The 18,188-nt window shown below is 38.8% G+C and overlaps 1 protein-coding gene across 5 annotated transcripts in view; it reads left to right on the top strand.

The window, feature by feature from the left end:
- The window catches only part of FAM135B (family with sequence similarity 135 member B), a 286,049-nt gene that overhangs the window by 249,299 nt on the left and 18,562 nt on the right, over nucleotides 1-18,188 (top strand). For 4 of the 5 annotated variants that reach the window (XM_084803028.1, XM_084803029.1, XM_084803027.1 and 1 more), the window contains 5 exons: nucleotides 1,289-3,290; nucleotides 5,482-5,648; nucleotides 10,135-10,226; nucleotides 13,689-13,786; nucleotides 15,162-15,313. In XM_084803028.1, the coding sequence (XP_084659154.1) occupies nucleotides 1,289-3,290; nucleotides 5,482-5,648; nucleotides 10,135-10,226; nucleotides 13,689-13,786; nucleotides 15,162-15,313 (2,511 nt within the window). Of the gene's footprint in view, nucleotides 1-1,288; nucleotides 3,291-5,481; nucleotides 5,649-10,134; nucleotides 10,227-13,688; nucleotides 13,787-15,161; nucleotides 15,314-18,188 lie in introns of those variants that run through there. The other variant, XR_014783479.1, reaches the window with a different exon arrangement.

Below are 18,188 nucleotides of genomic sequence, written 5' to 3'. Positions count from 1 at the left end.
AACCTGCTGTCCTTCCTCTGAGTGCCACCAGGTCTCCCCCTCCAGGGGACATGGTCAAAGGTGAGGCACCAGAGTATGTGAGAAAGTCATATCCCACTCTCCACTCAATTGTGGAGACTGTTCTGACCATTGGCTAGATCTGGGTAGGGATTTAAAGTTTACTGTCTGTATTGTCCTTGGCTGGTACCTTAGTTTGAGCGGTACCCCTGGGCCCAAATCTGCCTTTCATAATGTTCTACTTGTAGGTTTCTAGGGCCCTCTGGATCCTTCTACTTTGCCATTCTCCCATGCTTCTCTCATCTAGAGTCCCACTAGAATGTCCTCCCCTCTGTCCCATCTTCCTGGTAAGTGAAGGCTTTCGTGGGACATGCCCCTTGGGCTAGTATGCAGATATAAGTGAGTATATACCATTTGAGTCTTTCTGCTTTTGGCTTAACTCACTCATTATGATCATTTCTAGCTCAATCCATTTATCCACAAATTTCAGGAATTCCTTGTTTTTAATAGGTGAGTAGTATTCCGTAGTGTATATGTACCACAGTTCTTAGTTCATGTAACTTACCCATGTCGAAGAACATGATAGGATGACTCTCGGAACTCAAGAAGGAGCTGTGCTCAAAATTAAAGTTTTTATTACTAGAAATAAAGGATGGCCATCACCACAAAATAAAAACTGGAGGTGGAAGAGGGAGGGGCAGGGGAAGGAGAGAGAAAAAGACAGACAGAGACACAGACACAGACACACTGAGAGACAGATGAAAAATAGAGAGGAGGATGATCCGTAGGTTGAAGCTTAGCTAGATGTTTTTGTGCTCTCAAGACTTTTCCTTGTCCTGGAGCATCCCTCTATGTAGTCAGTCTGTAAATCTGGGGAATTCTTCTCAGCCACAGGATCTTGATTATTCACTGGTGCTTTCTTATGTGGACAAGATTGAGTGAGTCACTGGCCTCACACCTAGATGCAATCTTTTCACAGAAGTCTAATGGGTATTTCTTTTTTCCTTGCCAAATCTTCTTACCACATTTTGCCATGTTCGTATCTTTATTTAGCTCATCAACATAAACTCTTTGTGGTTTTAACCCGAGTCACCTGGTTAGCATAAAATATCTGTACACTCCTAAGTAACCTAGGTTTTCTTTAACTTGAGAACTTTCACAAATATGAAGGTCATCCCCCTTCAAAGACTAGTAATGAGGGAGTGTTGGATTATTTTCATACAATTAGGCACTTGAATAATTTATGATATTGGTTTGTAAACTACAATATAATTTTCTTATTTTGTTACAGGGCATAATTTGAGTGTTTATCCTAATTTTGATGTCCCAGTAACAAATCCTGCAATGAATCTAAAAGAGAAGGAAAAGAATCTCGAAAAAGCATCCCCAAGAAAGGACATTCCATTATCTACTACAAAAGCACTGCAGTTGGGTTCTGACAAAGATGCTATTAGGTGTTCAGAGATGGAAGAGAATGTCTCCACACGAAATCCTGCAGATGTGTGTTCAGCCTCTCAAATATATCTGACCATTGGTGAATTTCAAAACAAAACAGGGGTGCCTGAAGATGAATGCAGGACTGGCCCGAGGTCTGATGCTGTCAAAGCTTCACTAGCAGATGTGGACATGTGTAAAAGTTCAGGCCCTGAGGATGAGCAGACTCCAGCACTGACCTACATTGATGTGCAATCTAGCAATAAAAACCACGGCAGAGCGGAGCCCATGCAGGCCCTTAATACTCAGCATGAGGACAGGAACTCTAGGGACAGCTATGATCTTGTTAAGACTATGCCAAACAAAGCTATATCAGGAATAAGTCAGAATAATGCTCCCTCTTTAAGCCAAAAAGCTGCTCTTGAATTCAGGACTTTAGGAAAGGAAGCAGATGAGGAGGGAAAGCCTGTAGTGCTGAGTCTGAAGCTCACCCCGGCTGAGCCCTGTGATGTAGTGAACACTGCTATGAGGGAACCTTCAGACACCAGGTCTTCCCTCCTAGATCATGCAGAAGAACAGGAAGATCTCTCAGTGCTCTCTGGCGTTATCAAGAGGTCAGCCTCCATAATATCTGACTCAGGCATTGAAAGTGAACCAAGCTCTGTTGCCTGGTCTGAGGCCCGGAGCAGGGCCCTGGAGTTACCCAGTGATCGTGAAGTTTTACATCAGGTGGTTCGAAGGCATGCTCACCACAGGAACTCTTTGGAGGGTGGTCATACAGAGAGCAACACTAGTCTGCCCAGTGGCATCCAGGCTTCTCTTACCTCTATCAGCTCTTTGCCTTTTGAAGATGAGGAGCGGGAGTTGGCACTTACCAAGCTAACCAAGTCCGTCTCTGCACCCCAGATCAGCAGCCCAGAGGATACTGCTGAAGCTGCAGATACTATGAAGAACACAGAAGGATCTTCTGAAGATCTCGACATTTCTCTCAAGGACAATGGTTCACCCAGACAAAGTTCTCATTCTTATGGTGGATCCAGGGTCCAAGATGTCAGGGCAGGACATTCCCTTGCAAATATAGCTTTAGATTCTCACAGACCCCAGGGCCCTGGGTACATAGACATCCCCAAAGGCAAAGAGAAGCAGCCTGACCCCCAAGAACCCTGTTGTTTGGATGGCAAGGCTGAGAACACACAAAGTGTTGAAACCAAAGGTCTTAACTTAAAAATACCATGTACTATTGTGCTTGAAAATTCTAGGACTGGTTCTTTTCATAGAACAGCCGCGGAAAGTGCAAAAGGCAAACCTAGAGAGTCGAGTGTGAATAAACACATACTCTCCAGCAACAGCATCTCAGAAGTCAGGGCTGGGTCTCACCGCAGGGTGCCTGAAATCAGTTGTGCACCAGCTGTTGAAGCTGTCAACCTGAACTCTACAGGTGTACAAAGTGGTTCGCTAAGTGTCAATAATGCCATGACATTGAATAGAAGACATAATGCCTCCCTGGAGGTAAAACATGAAGCAGGCACTGTGTGCCCCACTGTGACTCACACTATTGCCTCCCAAGCATCACGAAACCAAGAGCTGAAGGCAGGAACTTCCATGTCTGGGTCCCACTTGAACTCCACAGAGGCCTTTACTCTGGATAGCCTGAAGGCAGTAGAAGTCGTTAACTTGTCTGTGTCTTGCACTGCCACATGTCTCCCTTTCTCATCTGTACCCAAGGAGACTCCTGCTAGGGTTGGACTCTCTTCCAAACAGAACCCGGCTCCCATTACTCATCAACCTTTGGGTTCCTTTGGTGTTGTTTCTACCCAGTCTAGCAAATTGGAGGAAGAAGTCAGTGAAAGGATGTTCAGGTAAGCTTGTGGATAGCTTATAAGATCCTCAATCATTTAGATATTTTCAAAGTTTTCTCAGTTTCATGCATATGACTTAAACATGGAGGTATTTGTTATTTTCACTGAAATTAAACAATAATGTATATATCATGCAATTTTGAATGTCTCAGTCATATAAAGAATTACCGATAAGCCCATCTTCCAACATAACAGCATAACAATTTTTATACAGAAATGTTATATGTTGATGTTTGTCACCTAAATATATTTATTTTTGATAAAAATAAGATTATTGTGATACTTCTAGATTATTTTTTCCATTTTAAAATGTTAGAAATATCTTTGCATATAACTCCATTTTGATTCTATAGTTCAATGCTTCTATAGTAGTACATTGTATCAATGTACCATGAGTTATTAACTGAATTACTAATGGGTATATGAAAATCTATTTGGTTTTATTGTGATGTACAACTCTTATGAATACCATCGAGACTCCACATTTTTATATCTTGAAAAGGAGACTTTGGGACCATAAAGGGAAAGGACTCCATGAGCTTTGCCTCCTTAAGTTCCCTTTAAGATTGTGAGCTACTCAAAGCCACTACTCTTTTTTTTTTTTCAGTAGCAGAATATATATCTTGATCTTTGGTTGGACTATATTCATTTTGAATCCTCAATTATCAGCTATATCTACTATTGGGCACTTGATAGAAATATTTTATCAATGTATCTCATAATTATTATTCTCTTGCCAACAGCTAATAGTTACTGATTTTCACATAAAGAAATAGCTCAGGCAGATAAACATTGGACATTCTGTGTAATAAATAGTATTAAATACCTGCCATTTTACACTGGCCACCCATTCAAGAAGTCTAGATAGACACTGTCCACAGGGTTGTTCCAGCTCTAACTGTACTTGCAGGAGACCAGGCAGATGACATCAGAACAGCAATCAAGAACAGTTTTAGGAAAATCTGATGATTCCTGAATGCTCAGAGGAGCCAAAAGTTTTATCTGGAAGCAGTGACTATACATTAGAGAAAAGGAGCAGAAGAAACATGTTCAAGGAGGGAATGTCATCATTGACTGGAAGTAGAAGAGGATGCTGATAATAGTAATAATAGAATATCACAAACTTGAAAACCTGCAATTGTACATTATCCAAGATCTACGAGTTTACATGTTTTTTACTGCTCTAGATCCAAATTAGGACCTTGCTTATGTTGGGCAAGAAATCTATAATCAAATTGTATTTTCACACTATTGAAACCTAAAATACCTTGAAAGCTGATGTGACAAACATGTAGAGAGCTTTTCACTATGAAATTATTTTATGTTCAACCCTAGTAAAAACATTACATTAAATTACCTTACCTTTAGATCATAGGCTTAGACCACACAGAAAACAAAACATAATTCTGTGTATAGATATGGCCTCAGCCTCATGTTATCTCACTATGTGTGATAGTGAGTGTATATGTGTATATATCCCTAAATCTTAAAAAACTGAAACCTAAATCTCTTCTACACCCCAAGCATTTCAGAGAACCAACAATTATCAGAAGTGTTAAAACAAAGATTCTCACCTTAGTGTTCTCATTTGTAAGTCAATATTGTTAACCACCCACTTGTCAAGTAACTATAGAAACAACATCTTAGCTGGGTATAAAGGGCATTTCAGGATTCCAAAGAATACACATAAGCACAAAGAAACCAAGACAAGCCAAATGGTTTATGCTGCTGAATAGAAAACAAACAAAAACAAAACAAAAGAACAAAATACAAACCCCCAAAATCTGTGTTGCTGTTGGGAATGGTAGGAGGCAGTACTTGAAGAGCAGGCAGAAGCTAAACCGTGGTGGTCTTGTATCACAGCGTAGGAACTTCCCCTCCCTGGAGCTGGTTCTAAAGGTGGTCACATCCTGTAACTGCAGGATTCTTGTAAGTCTCGTTACCCAGTTTCCTGTCAAATTCCAGGTATAAACAGAAATCTGCAGAATCAAAACTATTTCTTTGGTTTAGCTGAGCTATTTTCCTGCCCTTTTATGAAAAACAGCATCTCCCCTAAGATATATTCAATATTTGAATATTCTGAGAACTGTTTGCTTGTGAATACTCATCGCTTCTAAGTATCAGCCCAACTCATTCCCTGTTCAACATGGAACAAACAGCATGGTTTCTGATTAATTGGTGTATTCTCCAGTTTTTATCAGGCCAAAGAAAAGTTTAAAAAAGAACTGAAGATTGAAGGATTTCTGTACAGTGACTTATCTGTACTAGCTTCTGACATACCGTATTTCCCACCAGAGGAAGAGGAGGAAAACTTGGAAGATGGGATTCACCTGGTGGTCTGTGTCCATGGCCTGGATGGTAAGTTCTAAAACCATTAACTTCTCAAATTATTGTCCTACATTCAGTTTATGTTTATGAAGTAACTTAGATCAGGATTTACTCTAAAAGTAACTGAACATTAAAAATTTACCATCTAAGGAAAGGGCATGGTACAAGAATATATATTTATGTGTACATACATATATGTATATATGTTATATGTAATATGTCTATAACATGTATGTCTGTATTATTATGAGTGTCAGTTAATTCATGAATGAATTTATGAAATCAGTGATGTGAATTTTATCAATCAATAGAATGAACAAAGAAATTGTATAATTAATGGGAAGGTTGTTTTGAATAAAAGAGAGACAGGAGTAAATGAATGAAGAGATTAGATGTATTGTTGGAATGAATATCTCAATGAAATGCAGGAATTGGTGGAATTTGTGAGTCAATAGAATGGTTCTAGAAGAAATAGAGAGGAAGGAATAAAGTATGCATTACAAGGACCCTGCCACTAGAGATTGCAACTATTTTGCTATTTAGTTCCTATCAATTAAGTGTCACCTTTTGTTTACTAGATGCTATCATGCTCCAGGACTTGTAGAGATAAAAAGGACTTTTACATTCATTAACTCAGTGTCACTAAAGATTGATTACTATCTATTTGTTGAAAACTCTAAAATTCATGGCAAGTAAGAAATCTGGGGATCCAGAGAAATGGCTCAATGGTTAAGAACACTTGCTGCTTTTCCAGAGTACCTGAGTTTGGTTCCCAACACCTATGAAAAGTGAGTGAATGAATGAATGAATGAATGAATGAATGGCTCACAACAGCCTATAACTCCAGCACCAAGGCAACTAATGCCCTTATCTGGTCTCCAAGACTACCTGGATACCAGTAGAAATCACTCACCTAGGGATACACAGAAATAAAAACAATAAGAATAAATTTTTAAAGCTAGAACTCTGGTCAGGCAATAGGCCTTTCATTTGTTAACCTCATGCATATTGAAATAGAACTGTAGAATGAAGGTAGAGATGATTTGCCAGTATTGTCCTGATTCAGAGAGCTGAGCTGCTCATGGTAGCATCACCCAGGTGACATGTCAAAAGAAAAGCAAGTGATAACAAAGATAGCTTTTATAATATTACTTCAGTAGTTCAAGGTGCATGTGTGTAACCTGTTCAGAATATTATAGGATCTGTTGTTTAAATCTGTCCAATAGTGTGTTTATATTAAGAACCGAGTACATTAAGGCCAGTTATGAATATTTACACAGGCTCTCTGTTGTGCCAAAAAACCCCCAAAACATATCTTCTTACAAATTTCATCTAACACATTAATTGAAATTGTCTTAGAATGTTTTATATTCAGAAAGTTCTTTTACTCTTAGTATCTTGAGGAAAGTTGTTTTATTACAAAAGTCTTCATGTTAAATATAAACATCAGAGACTTTAAAAAATTCCACTACCAAAATATCATTTGGGATTTTTTTCCAGTAGTATGAATATAAAAAGGTTTTGTTTAATTACAGCACTAATAGTAAAAACAGTTCTAAAACTGAAACATGCCACAGTTCATTTTGAGTTTCTCAGGAACTTTGTTACTTCCATTTGAGTTAGAATCTTGTTTATAAAGAACTCCTTTTTTCCTTCCTTCCTTATTTATTTATTCATTTAAAATTTTTATTATGTTTCTTTTTAACTTATACATTTATATTATTACACATGTGTAAAATAAACTACATACAGCAGGAAGAACCACAAGAAAATCAGGAGTTATATAAATGTTACATTCATATTGATTTGGCTATTTCTGTTTGACAAACTTGAAGTAAACATCTTTCCTATCTGTTGGGTCTAAATTTCTTGAATGGAGATTAATGTATGTTATAGCTCATATCTATTAACTTAAAACATCTATCTTTATCTAAAAACATCTTAATTCCTAACCTACTAAGCTTAATTGAAAGACTAAACTATCTGGTATTTAAACCCATCAGAGACTTGAGAAAGGATAAAACTTACATACCTGAGTGAACCTTGAGTATAGGTTAGCAGCTTCCAAAATGAAAAAATGACTGAGACAGTTTACTGCCTGAACAGTCACCTAACACTCTCTATAATGTTGGAGCATTATCTTCAGCCTTCTGGCCCAATATATCTGACAGACATATTTACAAGGCAGGAACTATTGAGGACTTGCTTAGCCTGTCTTGGCAGAGTTTCTCCATCAACTCTGCCTGCATCTAAACTTGGCCATTTTTAGACAGTATTATGTCTGTGTCAGAAATGAGGACATTTTTCCCAGTGACTGGTTTGCTACATGTGAAGCCAACTCTATAAGGAGGTTCTTTGATGCTCATTATCTTCTTTGAGACAGGCTGAGTGTTGCCAGGTGTTAACTTGTCTTGTTGTCAAAGAATCCTTAGAATTAAAAAATCTTTAAATGTCCTATTCTGTAGTTCTCTGAGGTTTTTGAAGACCTTAAGTAGTTTACCTCATATACCTATAGGATCATATCTATCTATTAGACCTAGAGTATATATTCTTATCATAAAATTAGACTAGTTTTTGAAATGAGCATGACTTGCATCAGTATACAAAATTCAATACCATTGAATTAAAAAATAACTCTATTTGTGAGTAACAATTAGGGCCTTGAGATGAAGAGTAGATTAAATAATCTACCTTTTGTTCTATCCTCTCTCTACTTTTCTATACCCCCCTTTCTTTCTTTTCAGCTCCTATCTCCTTACATACAAAAGAAAGATAAAGGAAGAGATAGGTCCCTGAGTCAAACCTAGTTTCCTTTCTATAAAAGACCAATAAAACTTATAATCAACTCCCAAAGAAAATAAGCATCTGTAGACCAAGAGAGTAAACAGAAACCTATTCAACCCCTATTAGAGGAAATGGGACATCGTTCTCTTAAGGTTTCTTCAGGCTGATTTTGGGCAATAATTCCTTTGAAGCCACTGCCTGCCCCAAATTGGAGAAAATGGTTAAGTAAGCCAGAGATAGCATTTGTGGTCCAGTTTTCAAAAGTTGTGAAATTCCAGGCTTAATAGGAGTCCTGTGTGGGACCGACTGGACTGCTGGATCAATTGGGATCAGAAACATTCTACAACGCTGTTCCGGGAGTTGTCCTGTTCTGATGGGTTTACAGCAACTGAGGTACCTGGGCCTGGAACATGGAGGGTGCAGGATGTCAGCATCCTTCTTGCCGAGAGGAATGAATCATGTCAGGTCTGATCCAGCATCAGTGTCCAGTTCTTTTGCTCTGAAAACATAATTTCTCACAAGCATTATACAGTTATAACATTACCTCTGTGTGCAGGATGTACAGACCAATTAAGGCTGATTCTGTGCTCATTGTATGAGCAGAAGTAAGACAACTGCAAATTTTCTTTCACGTCATACTAAGAATGGCCTCATTTGGGAAATTTAAGTAATAACATGAGTGAACCCAAAGAGCATATATTTATTGACATAGACAGAATGGTATAATTCAACTTCCTAAGAGAAAATATGCATCTTTCCTAAAAGAATATGACCTTGAGCCTCTAGATTTAAGTACGTGCTATAGGCTACAGGATGCCTAGCATCTGGGAATATTCACATAAGCTTGGTCTCAAACCTTTAGTTCTTTCAAATTTTGTGTGATTCTTTTATACTCCCTTGAATCATTGGAGAAGTTCATTGGAGAATGATAAAAAATTAGTTGTAGTTTCACTAGTGTTAAGTTCTCTGAAACCATGACCTATAGGGTTGGTTTACATGGAAAAGCACACTATCAAAATATTAAATAGGTTGTATCTCCTTTCAGCTCTATAAGGATCCAGGATAGGAACTTGCCATACATCAAGGTAGATATAGTGGAATTCCCACAGCCTAAATGAAATGTATGCCTAACTTAATCTATTATATAATTCACTCTCCATGTGACTTTTTATGTCAACAGTGTATTTCATGTACTGTTTGTGCTTCTCATCCTAGCATCTTCCTACAGTTGCCAACCTTTCAATCCTTGGCCCTTGATGGAATGGAATGCTTGGACATTTAAAACCTTACTAATCCAGTGTTCCTTGGCCCATGGGTAATTCTTCCCCTATTTGCGCAACTGAACCGTACTTGACTATTCATTTCCTTCTAGTTACATATAAGGGATAGGCAAGTAATTTAAGATGGACTGTCACACTGTGCCATATCAGTCATTAGGCCACTCCTCCCAAAAAGCTAGTGAGAAAGTAGTTTTCTGGTGAAGAAAAATAGCTGATGTGGCAGGTCAAGGAATGATTCCATTGAAGATGGGCCACTCACAAGAGCCCGCCTCTGTGTGTTTGCATGGACTGGGATAGCAAGAAAAGAGGATGAGGAGTTACTTCAGTTAATTTAGTTATCTGCTTAAAAAATTAGAATGAATATCCAATTGTACTATAAGAAAGGGAGAGAAAGATATTTCTTGTGACTTATGATTAATTATAGGACTGGTGTTATCTGTTATTTTTTTCAGGGAACAGTGCAGACCTCAGGCTGGTGAAGACGTTCATAGAACTGGGGCTCCCTGGGGGAAAACTGGACTTCTTAATGTCTGAAAAGAATCAGGTATGAGGCAGAAATGTTGGGTTGAGAGAACATTGGATTTGAAGGAGCATCCTAACGTCACCAAGATTATATATGGACAGATGAATGAAGGGCTGCATTTAAGAAAAAATATTCAAATACTTGGGTGGTTTGGAGGGAAAAAAACCTATCATGTTGCTTTGGACTTTGAGGAAAAAGTATGAAATGATGGAGAGGAGTTAGCGTGTATCAGTTGACTGGAGACTTCTGGCTTCATTGGGCATTGGGAGCATGTCAGCTTATGTAGTCAGACTGGGTCCAGGACATTGTCACCTGCATCTAAACAGCCAGATTATTATTGCTTTACGATCACCTGGTAGACTGAGGCTGTGACTCTAAAAAAGCACTAAGAGTAAAAAAAAAAGAGATTAGCAAATCTATAAGCAAGAGATAGGGATGGCCAGAGAGGTAGGTAAATGAGTCCTAAGCATCCCTTAGAAGAATGCAATTGCTAATAAGCAAAAAGAGCTCTCATGAACATTAAAAATGGTAGTTATACAGAGAACCATCAGATCCCGAGGAGGCATTTGTTACCAAGCCTAATCGCCTTTCAGTTGCTGAGGCCTACATACTTGAAAGTAAGAATGAAGATTCCCAAGTTGTCCTTTGGCCTCCATGCACACATAAATTAATAAATGTTCAAAAGCCCAAAAGACCTAGCCCATCCCTCACCAGCTAGAGCTTAATTCTTTTGCCTAATTTTGACAACGTCCATGTTGTTCTAGGCCACGTCACAGGTGGTAAAATGTGAGAGAGGCAGAGTTAGGAGAACCATCATCCAAGGGCCCAGTGTTTTCAGTTATGTGTCTGAGTTTCCTCATTTCACCTTCAGTGCAGTTCCATTGCTAACTGTTAGCATCAGGTCTACACAGTAAAGCCATGAAGCCCAGGGGTTCTGCAGAGAATCTTCCCTCTGACCTGAATAACAGGATGCCATACAGAGTCCCAGATCATCTATGGCTCCTCTGTCCTGAGGAGGGAGTGTTTGATATGTGCCTGTGTCTTTAAGATGATCCAGGGCATTCAGGGAAGGAAGAAGAAGAAGAAGAACTGAGCAATGTTCCCTGAACTTGTGTTGGATTTATCCCAGTTAAGGTTTCTCTTCAGGGTAGGGGGATGTGGTTAAAAGCAGAGGTGCAGCCAGGGATCCAGCCTTATTGTGTGTCCCTCCACATATTCTGTGATGTGTCACAGGATGCCTGGATTCCACATGGGTTCTGCAAGCTTGTTTGAACCAGGACTCTGTGCAAGTCAATAAACAGGAAAGACTTGACTCAGTACTGATTAAGTCCTATTGTGTTGTTTCATTGCTTAAATATTGAAAGTCTTGTAAAGAGCCCAGAATGCAAAGGTCCTTTCAAAATACCTCAACTGTGGAACACTTGGGATTATTTATTCCCTTAGTGAGATTTTTTTTCAGAGCACTTTTCATCAGAGTGAGTGTAATCTCCATTACTACACAACTGTAAAACAATGAATATGCTAACCAGTGATTTCAAAAGAGCAAAGAGGCTCTTGGAAACTAGAAGGTCATGATAATTGCAGCACCAGTCTTAGGTGTGCTAACAATATTTTCAAGAAGCTTTAAGAGATGTTAAAGAATACATTGCATTCTCCATTTTTAAAGGCCAGGGAGATACAAATTCAGGCTGTGGAAGAGCATATTGCATGGAGCTAAGCAGAAGTGCCACTGCTGTGTCCCTCTCATGTTGCAGGCTTCAGGCGACCATGCACTTAAGGGTCATTCATCTTTTTGCAGCTCCTTCCTCAGGTGTACTCAGTTCTTCATCATCATAATGAATATTCATGAGAGGTTTGGCCTGGAAGCTCAGACATCCCAAGATGTTCTTGCTCCTGTACTGTTTGAAGGGTAAATTTGCTTGTAGGTAGGAAACCTAAATAAGTTCCCGTGTTGCTCTCAATCATAATCTAAAAATTTGGTTGTATAGAGCAATCTGTTATGTCTTCAAGTACTTAGACATGTGTGGAATTTCCCCTCTTCTTTTTGTGCTCCCTTATCATGTGGCAATCCCTCATAAGACATGGGTGTGTGGTCTGAGCTTTGTTAATAGTTTTTTTTTTTTAACAAATATTCTAAATGGAAATTTGTAGTCACTTTTACTTACTTTTTTTTCAAATCACATTTAAATAGTAGGTGTTGTATTAGCTGGAATTTACCAGACTTTGGAAAATATCTAGTATCATCATCACTCATAAAACTAAATGTTAAATGCTTCCCCAGTGTATTTTGGTGGGGGGGGAAAATTAAGTTTTTGCTTGTATAATAGCTTTCCAAGTTAATTTCCAAGTAATTCATTTAACTATTTTACATATTTACACTAATAGAATTTTCACAGTGTATAAGTGACAGTGTGACTATTAGCTATCTATATTAACTTTCTTGAAAATCTTCATTATATTCTGTTATAGATATCATAATCTGATATTTTATTTCTATGATTGAATTGAATATATATGATTATAATTCAAAAATGTAATTTTCTTGTATAAATAAATGGATTTAAATGCACTTAAGATTAAGCCTAAATAAATTGATTTAATCCTTATTTTAAAAAGACATGGGTGGCTTTATATCTTTCCCAAAGCTGATGTCTATGCATTGACTTGTATAATACCCTGAAGGCTGTGCTAGGTTAAAGGCAGTGCCTTTAGAGTTTCCCCATTTTTCTTTCTATTGCTGTGATAAACACCATAACCAAAATGTAATTGGGAAGGAAAGGGTTTATTTCCCTTCCACCTCCACACCGCAGTCCATCTTTGAGAGAAGCAGGGGTGGAACTTAGAAGCAGGAACTGAAGCAGAAGTCTTGGAGGCACAGTGCTCACTGGTGTGCTCTGCATGACTTGCTTAGCCTGCTTTCTTTCTGCATGAACATCCACTCCCTCAAGGGTGGTCCGTCCCGCATCAATAATCAGTCAAAAATGCACTGTAGATTCACCAACAAGCCAATCTTGTGGATATATTTTTTCTAATGAGAGTCATTCTTCCCAGCTGTCTTTAGCCTGTGTCAAGATGACAAAAAACAAAACAAAAAAAAAACAAAACACCTAAACAAACAAATAATACCCCCCAAACCACAACCATCACAAGGGTCAAGCGTACCTCGGTGAAAATCTTCAGTGCACGTGGTATCCCCTAGAAGGGCCTGCTTCCTCCTCTATGATGTCATTCCACCAGAGACAGTGAGCTCAAGTTGTGACAGTAGGTACCATATCCTTAGACCATCCAGTGCCTTTCCCCAACTGAAGGCTTTTTAGCATACACCCAGTGGGCATTTTTCTTGATGTAACATCTCAAGCTGTAACCCCTACAAGAGGCTCACACACTTTCCTAGGAAAGTGTCATGCTGTTTAATGAAAGCGGATTTCTTATGTGGAGTGTATAACTTCTCCCCGTACCTTCTCCCATCTTTTTTTTTTCCAGATGGACACTTTTGCAGATTTTGATACCATGACAGATCGATTGTTGGATGAGATTATTCAACACATCCAATTGTACAACCTCTCCATATCCCGAATTAGGTAAAAGGAATCCACAGGTAGCTAATGCCGAGGGAAGATGGGTGACATGTTTTTGAGTGTTTGCCATATATGAATCTTAAGATACTTCTGTAACCCACTGTGATAACTGACCTTTTGGCTATTGACGAATCTGATTGCTTTCAGGCAGGAGCAAATGAGTGAGTGAGTACCAAGTCTGGTTTATCACCTATATATCTCTCATGATATGGGTGATAAGAATAAATATTTTGCTATTCGGCAGTAAGAGTCTTAAAATTATATAATAATATCTAGTTTGAATTCATGTTGAAATTCTCACGAGGTTAGTTTTTTTTTCCATGTACTGAGTGTATAGCTTTTTTGAAGCTTTTCAAGTCTTTGAACCTCCACTTTATTATGTCTTAACTTTAATGTCGGGGTGTACTAGAACCCCGAAGGGATCTCCTGTCCAATTAGAGGGTTTCAGCCAGTGCCGATTGTATCCTTAAAATATGACAAAATGTCAGTCTAAATATTAGATAACTTAGAATAAATGAAGCAACCAGAATATAGGCACATCATCATATGACTATGCTCTGGGTATCGATTAGCTATTCCTGTTGATCTCCAGAGATAGGATATGATGTATTTATTACACAGAGAAGGATTCTCTTTTTAGAGGTTTGGCTATAATGACAGGACCCAGTCCAGGCAATCCAATTGTATAAGCTAACAGCTCTATCTTTACTCTGCTGCTTTTGTACTTGTTGTAAGAAAAAGCAAGGTGGTACACCTGTCATATTTTGATAAATAATTAATTGAAATCTGAATGGAGTATTGAATTTATGGATCTGAAAGAAGCAAGAAGCTTGAACAGAACGTGGAGGAGAATGGCCGGTCTGTCTAAGTGGGAGCAGGAAGCTCAGTACAGGTGCAGAGAGCCGCGGGGCTCGGGTGGAGGGGGTGGTGTTATTGCGTGGTTGCAAGGAGTCAGAGCAGTAGTCAGAGCTGAGAATAATAGCCTCCTAAGAGAGTCTAATTGTCTTCTGTAAATGACCAGGAGAGCACATTGCTTAGATGGATGGACTTTAGGAAGGACTCCATGCTGTCTTCCGATGGGCCAAGAAGAAGCCTGGGGACCAGGGGTCAGGGGGACTGCTCAGATAGTAGATCTGAGATAAACACGGAAATTCTGCCACACCTCACCACTGGCATAGAGCTTCCTTCCCTTCACAAGTGCCAGATGGAAATGAGTCTGTAGTCGTCCTGTGTTGTATCAGGTACCTCAGTACCTGGCAAGGAGGAAAGTGCTAAGATTTTGGTGCGTCCCATCCCTTCCATCCCCCCCACCCCCCCACCCCCGACAACAAGCAGTCCCCTGCTGTCTTTCACTTGTGTCATTCCTGCCTCTAAACAGCTTCATCGGCCATTCTCTTGGCAACATTATCATCAGATCAGTCCTCACAAGGCCCCGGTTCCGGTATTACCTCAACAAACTCCACACATTCCTGTCGTTGTCTGGGCCTCACCTGGGCACTCTGTACAACAACAGCACCCTGGTTAGTACAGGTAAGATGAATTCACCTTCATTACCTCCAAAGTTAATCAGAGGCGCCAGGAACATGGAACGAGAGACAGATGTCACTGATGGAATGTTATAACTCTCCAAACTGCAGGGTGGTGGAGGGAGATTTGATATGAAAATATGATACATATATACAATGGAGATTACTCAACCCCAAAGGAAAATGAAATTTGCAGAAATAAACAGACAGAACTGAGAAATAGCATATTAAGCATATATCCAAGGCCCAGGAAGACAAATACTGTAAATTTGCTCTCCTATGTGGAGTCTATTTTCTGATTGTTAAATTTCACTAAGGCCTCTTACCCTACAATATTTGTTTACTTTCTGGGAAATGGAGACTATATGTCTACATGCCTGTTTATATTTGTGTATATATATTTATATCTATATATACCTATACATGTACATTATATAAATATATATACAAACATTATATGTAAACATGTATTATATAAATATATATAACATTATATATGTAAACATGTATTGAATATAAGTATGTATTCATGTTTATATCTCGTTTCTATTGCTAATTTCTTCTATGAACATCACAGACACCAAAAGTTAAAAATTCTTCATTTTTTCATATAAATGCCCATAGTATTTTGATGTTACCTAGACAACTGTTTTTCATACATTTTTTTGTTTTTGTTTGTTTGTTTCAAGACAGGGTTTCTCTGTGTAGCCTTGGCTGTCTTGTACTTGCTTTGTAGATCAGGCTGTCCCATTTTTCATACTTTATATTTTTTTTCCAGACGGGTTTTAGTTCCTAACAAATTGCAAATGTTATACAAGAAATTGGTATACAATGTTGTCTATGGGTAATGTCTCGAAAAAAATCTGCATGAATTCAGTAGATACAACTTTTGAAAAAAATGCTTTTAGGCTTGTTAGCCTGAGTGCAATCTTTGGGACTCAATGATAGAATGAGAGAACTAACTCCCCAAAGCTGTTTTTGGAAGGCATGGCACATGTGCATATGCACACACACTCTACAATAAACAAATAATAAGTATTAAAAAACAGCTTGCTAAAATAAAATTTAACATATTTAGTTTAAAACCAAGATATGCCAAAATATTATCATTTCAAAATACAAGCACTATAAAATTACTGAGATAAAATGCTACCATTTGTATTTTCTTTGAAATTCTATGTCTACTTTACACTTTCAGCACACTCCAGCTACCCACACTTGTTTCCAAAGCCACTGCCTCAGACAATGCATCTCTTTATGTGTTTGGAAGCAACTAAACCCTAGAATAATAACGTAGGGTGATGACTGTGCCTAAGATCTTTTTCTCTATATTGAAAAAAACGTTATTTTATTATTGTTGTACCTACAAATAAGATATCTCAGTACACCCCATGAGAGTCATTTGTAAGGTCTCTTCAAGTAGCGCACATTCTCAGAAGGCATGCTGTACTCACATCTCCCAGATCGCTGCAGTCTTCTGGATCTCTAGTCGGAGCAGCCAAGGGACTTATTGTTGCTAAGATACATTGTAACTGTCTTCTATGTATTTCCTCAATGATTCTTCCTTTCTTTGCAATTAAAATACTAACTCTTTAAGGCAATATGAAAAAAAAAAAAAAAGAAAAAAGAAAAACGCTTTCGATTCTTGGCGAGTTGACTTTGCAGATGTGGAAGTACCCGCTCTGACTCACCCAGGTGTGCGCGTGCTTCCTGCATTCAGGGCGGTGTAAATGGGTCAATGCTCTTTGAGGATATAAAAGGACGGTTACAAGGCAAACTACCCATTATATTCTAGGTCATATTTAATTGAACTAAATTCTATCCTGCTTGCTTGTGCTCTGTTTTGAGGCCCTTTCAACTTTAACTGTAATGTAGGAGAAGCTGGGGTTACAGAGAGAAAAGACAAGACCAGGGCCATATCTTAGGGTACAGTGCTTAACTGTTATCCACAAGCTGCAGGTTTGATCCCCGGTACCACAGAAAAGGATGAAGAGGGAGGAAAATAATGGGATTGGAGAAAGAGGAGGAGAGGAGAGAAGGATGAAGAGGAGGAAGGTCAGGAATCAGGGAGGAGGAAGAGGAGCAAAGCTGGATGTATTTTGGGACATGAACAGGGTTTCGAAGGCAGCAGAAGGTAGAAAGGTTTTCTGGCCAGAAGCTCTGGTGTATGTAATGGCCGGAAGGCTGGTTTAATCAGAAAACTGACAGAAATTCTCAGGGATAGAACCCCTGCACTCCACAGTGCAAAGTGGATGCAGTGTCTGATGACAGCCAGATGATGAAGGGTCTTAGATGATGTAGCAAGTTGCTAGAAATATGTGCACTACAGAGGACATAAACAGTGCTAATGGGTTTTAGCTAAGGTTTTTGTGTTCAGAAGCACACCTGAGGTATTAGTTCGTGTACAGTAGTGTGTTAGTTAATTTTTATCTTTTAATGTAATGTTTTCATTAATTTCTTGAGAATTTTATATGTGCATACAGTGCATTTTGATCACATTTACCCCCTACTACTCAATATCCACCCCCTCATGGCCTATAGAGTAGAAGAAAAATATTTTCAAATGTTTATCTTATTTATTTATTTACTTATTTACCTTACATTGGATTGTAGCTCCCTCTTTCCACTTTTCCACCCTCTTCCCCTTTGCCCCCTCCCCTTCCCCTCAGAAAAGGGGAGCCCCAACATACCAACCCATGCTGGCACATAAATTTCATCAAGACTAAGTGCATGCTCTTCCACTGAGGCCAGACATGGCAGCCCAGCTAGGGGAAAGTGATGCAAAAGCAGGCAAGAGAGTCCATGTCAGGGACAGCCCCTACTCTACTTGCTAGGATACCATCAGCTACATATGTGTTGAGGACCTAGGTCCTGTGTGT

The sequence above is a fragment of the Acomys minous genome (assembly GCF_964271855.1).
Source record: "Acomys minous genome assembly, chromosome: 12".
NCBI lineage: Eukaryota > Metazoa > Chordata > Mammalia > Rodentia > Muridae > Acomys > Acomys minous.
The sequence above is the reverse complement of the archived record's forward strand: the minus strand, read 5'-3'. Positions and strand labels throughout refer to the sequence as shown.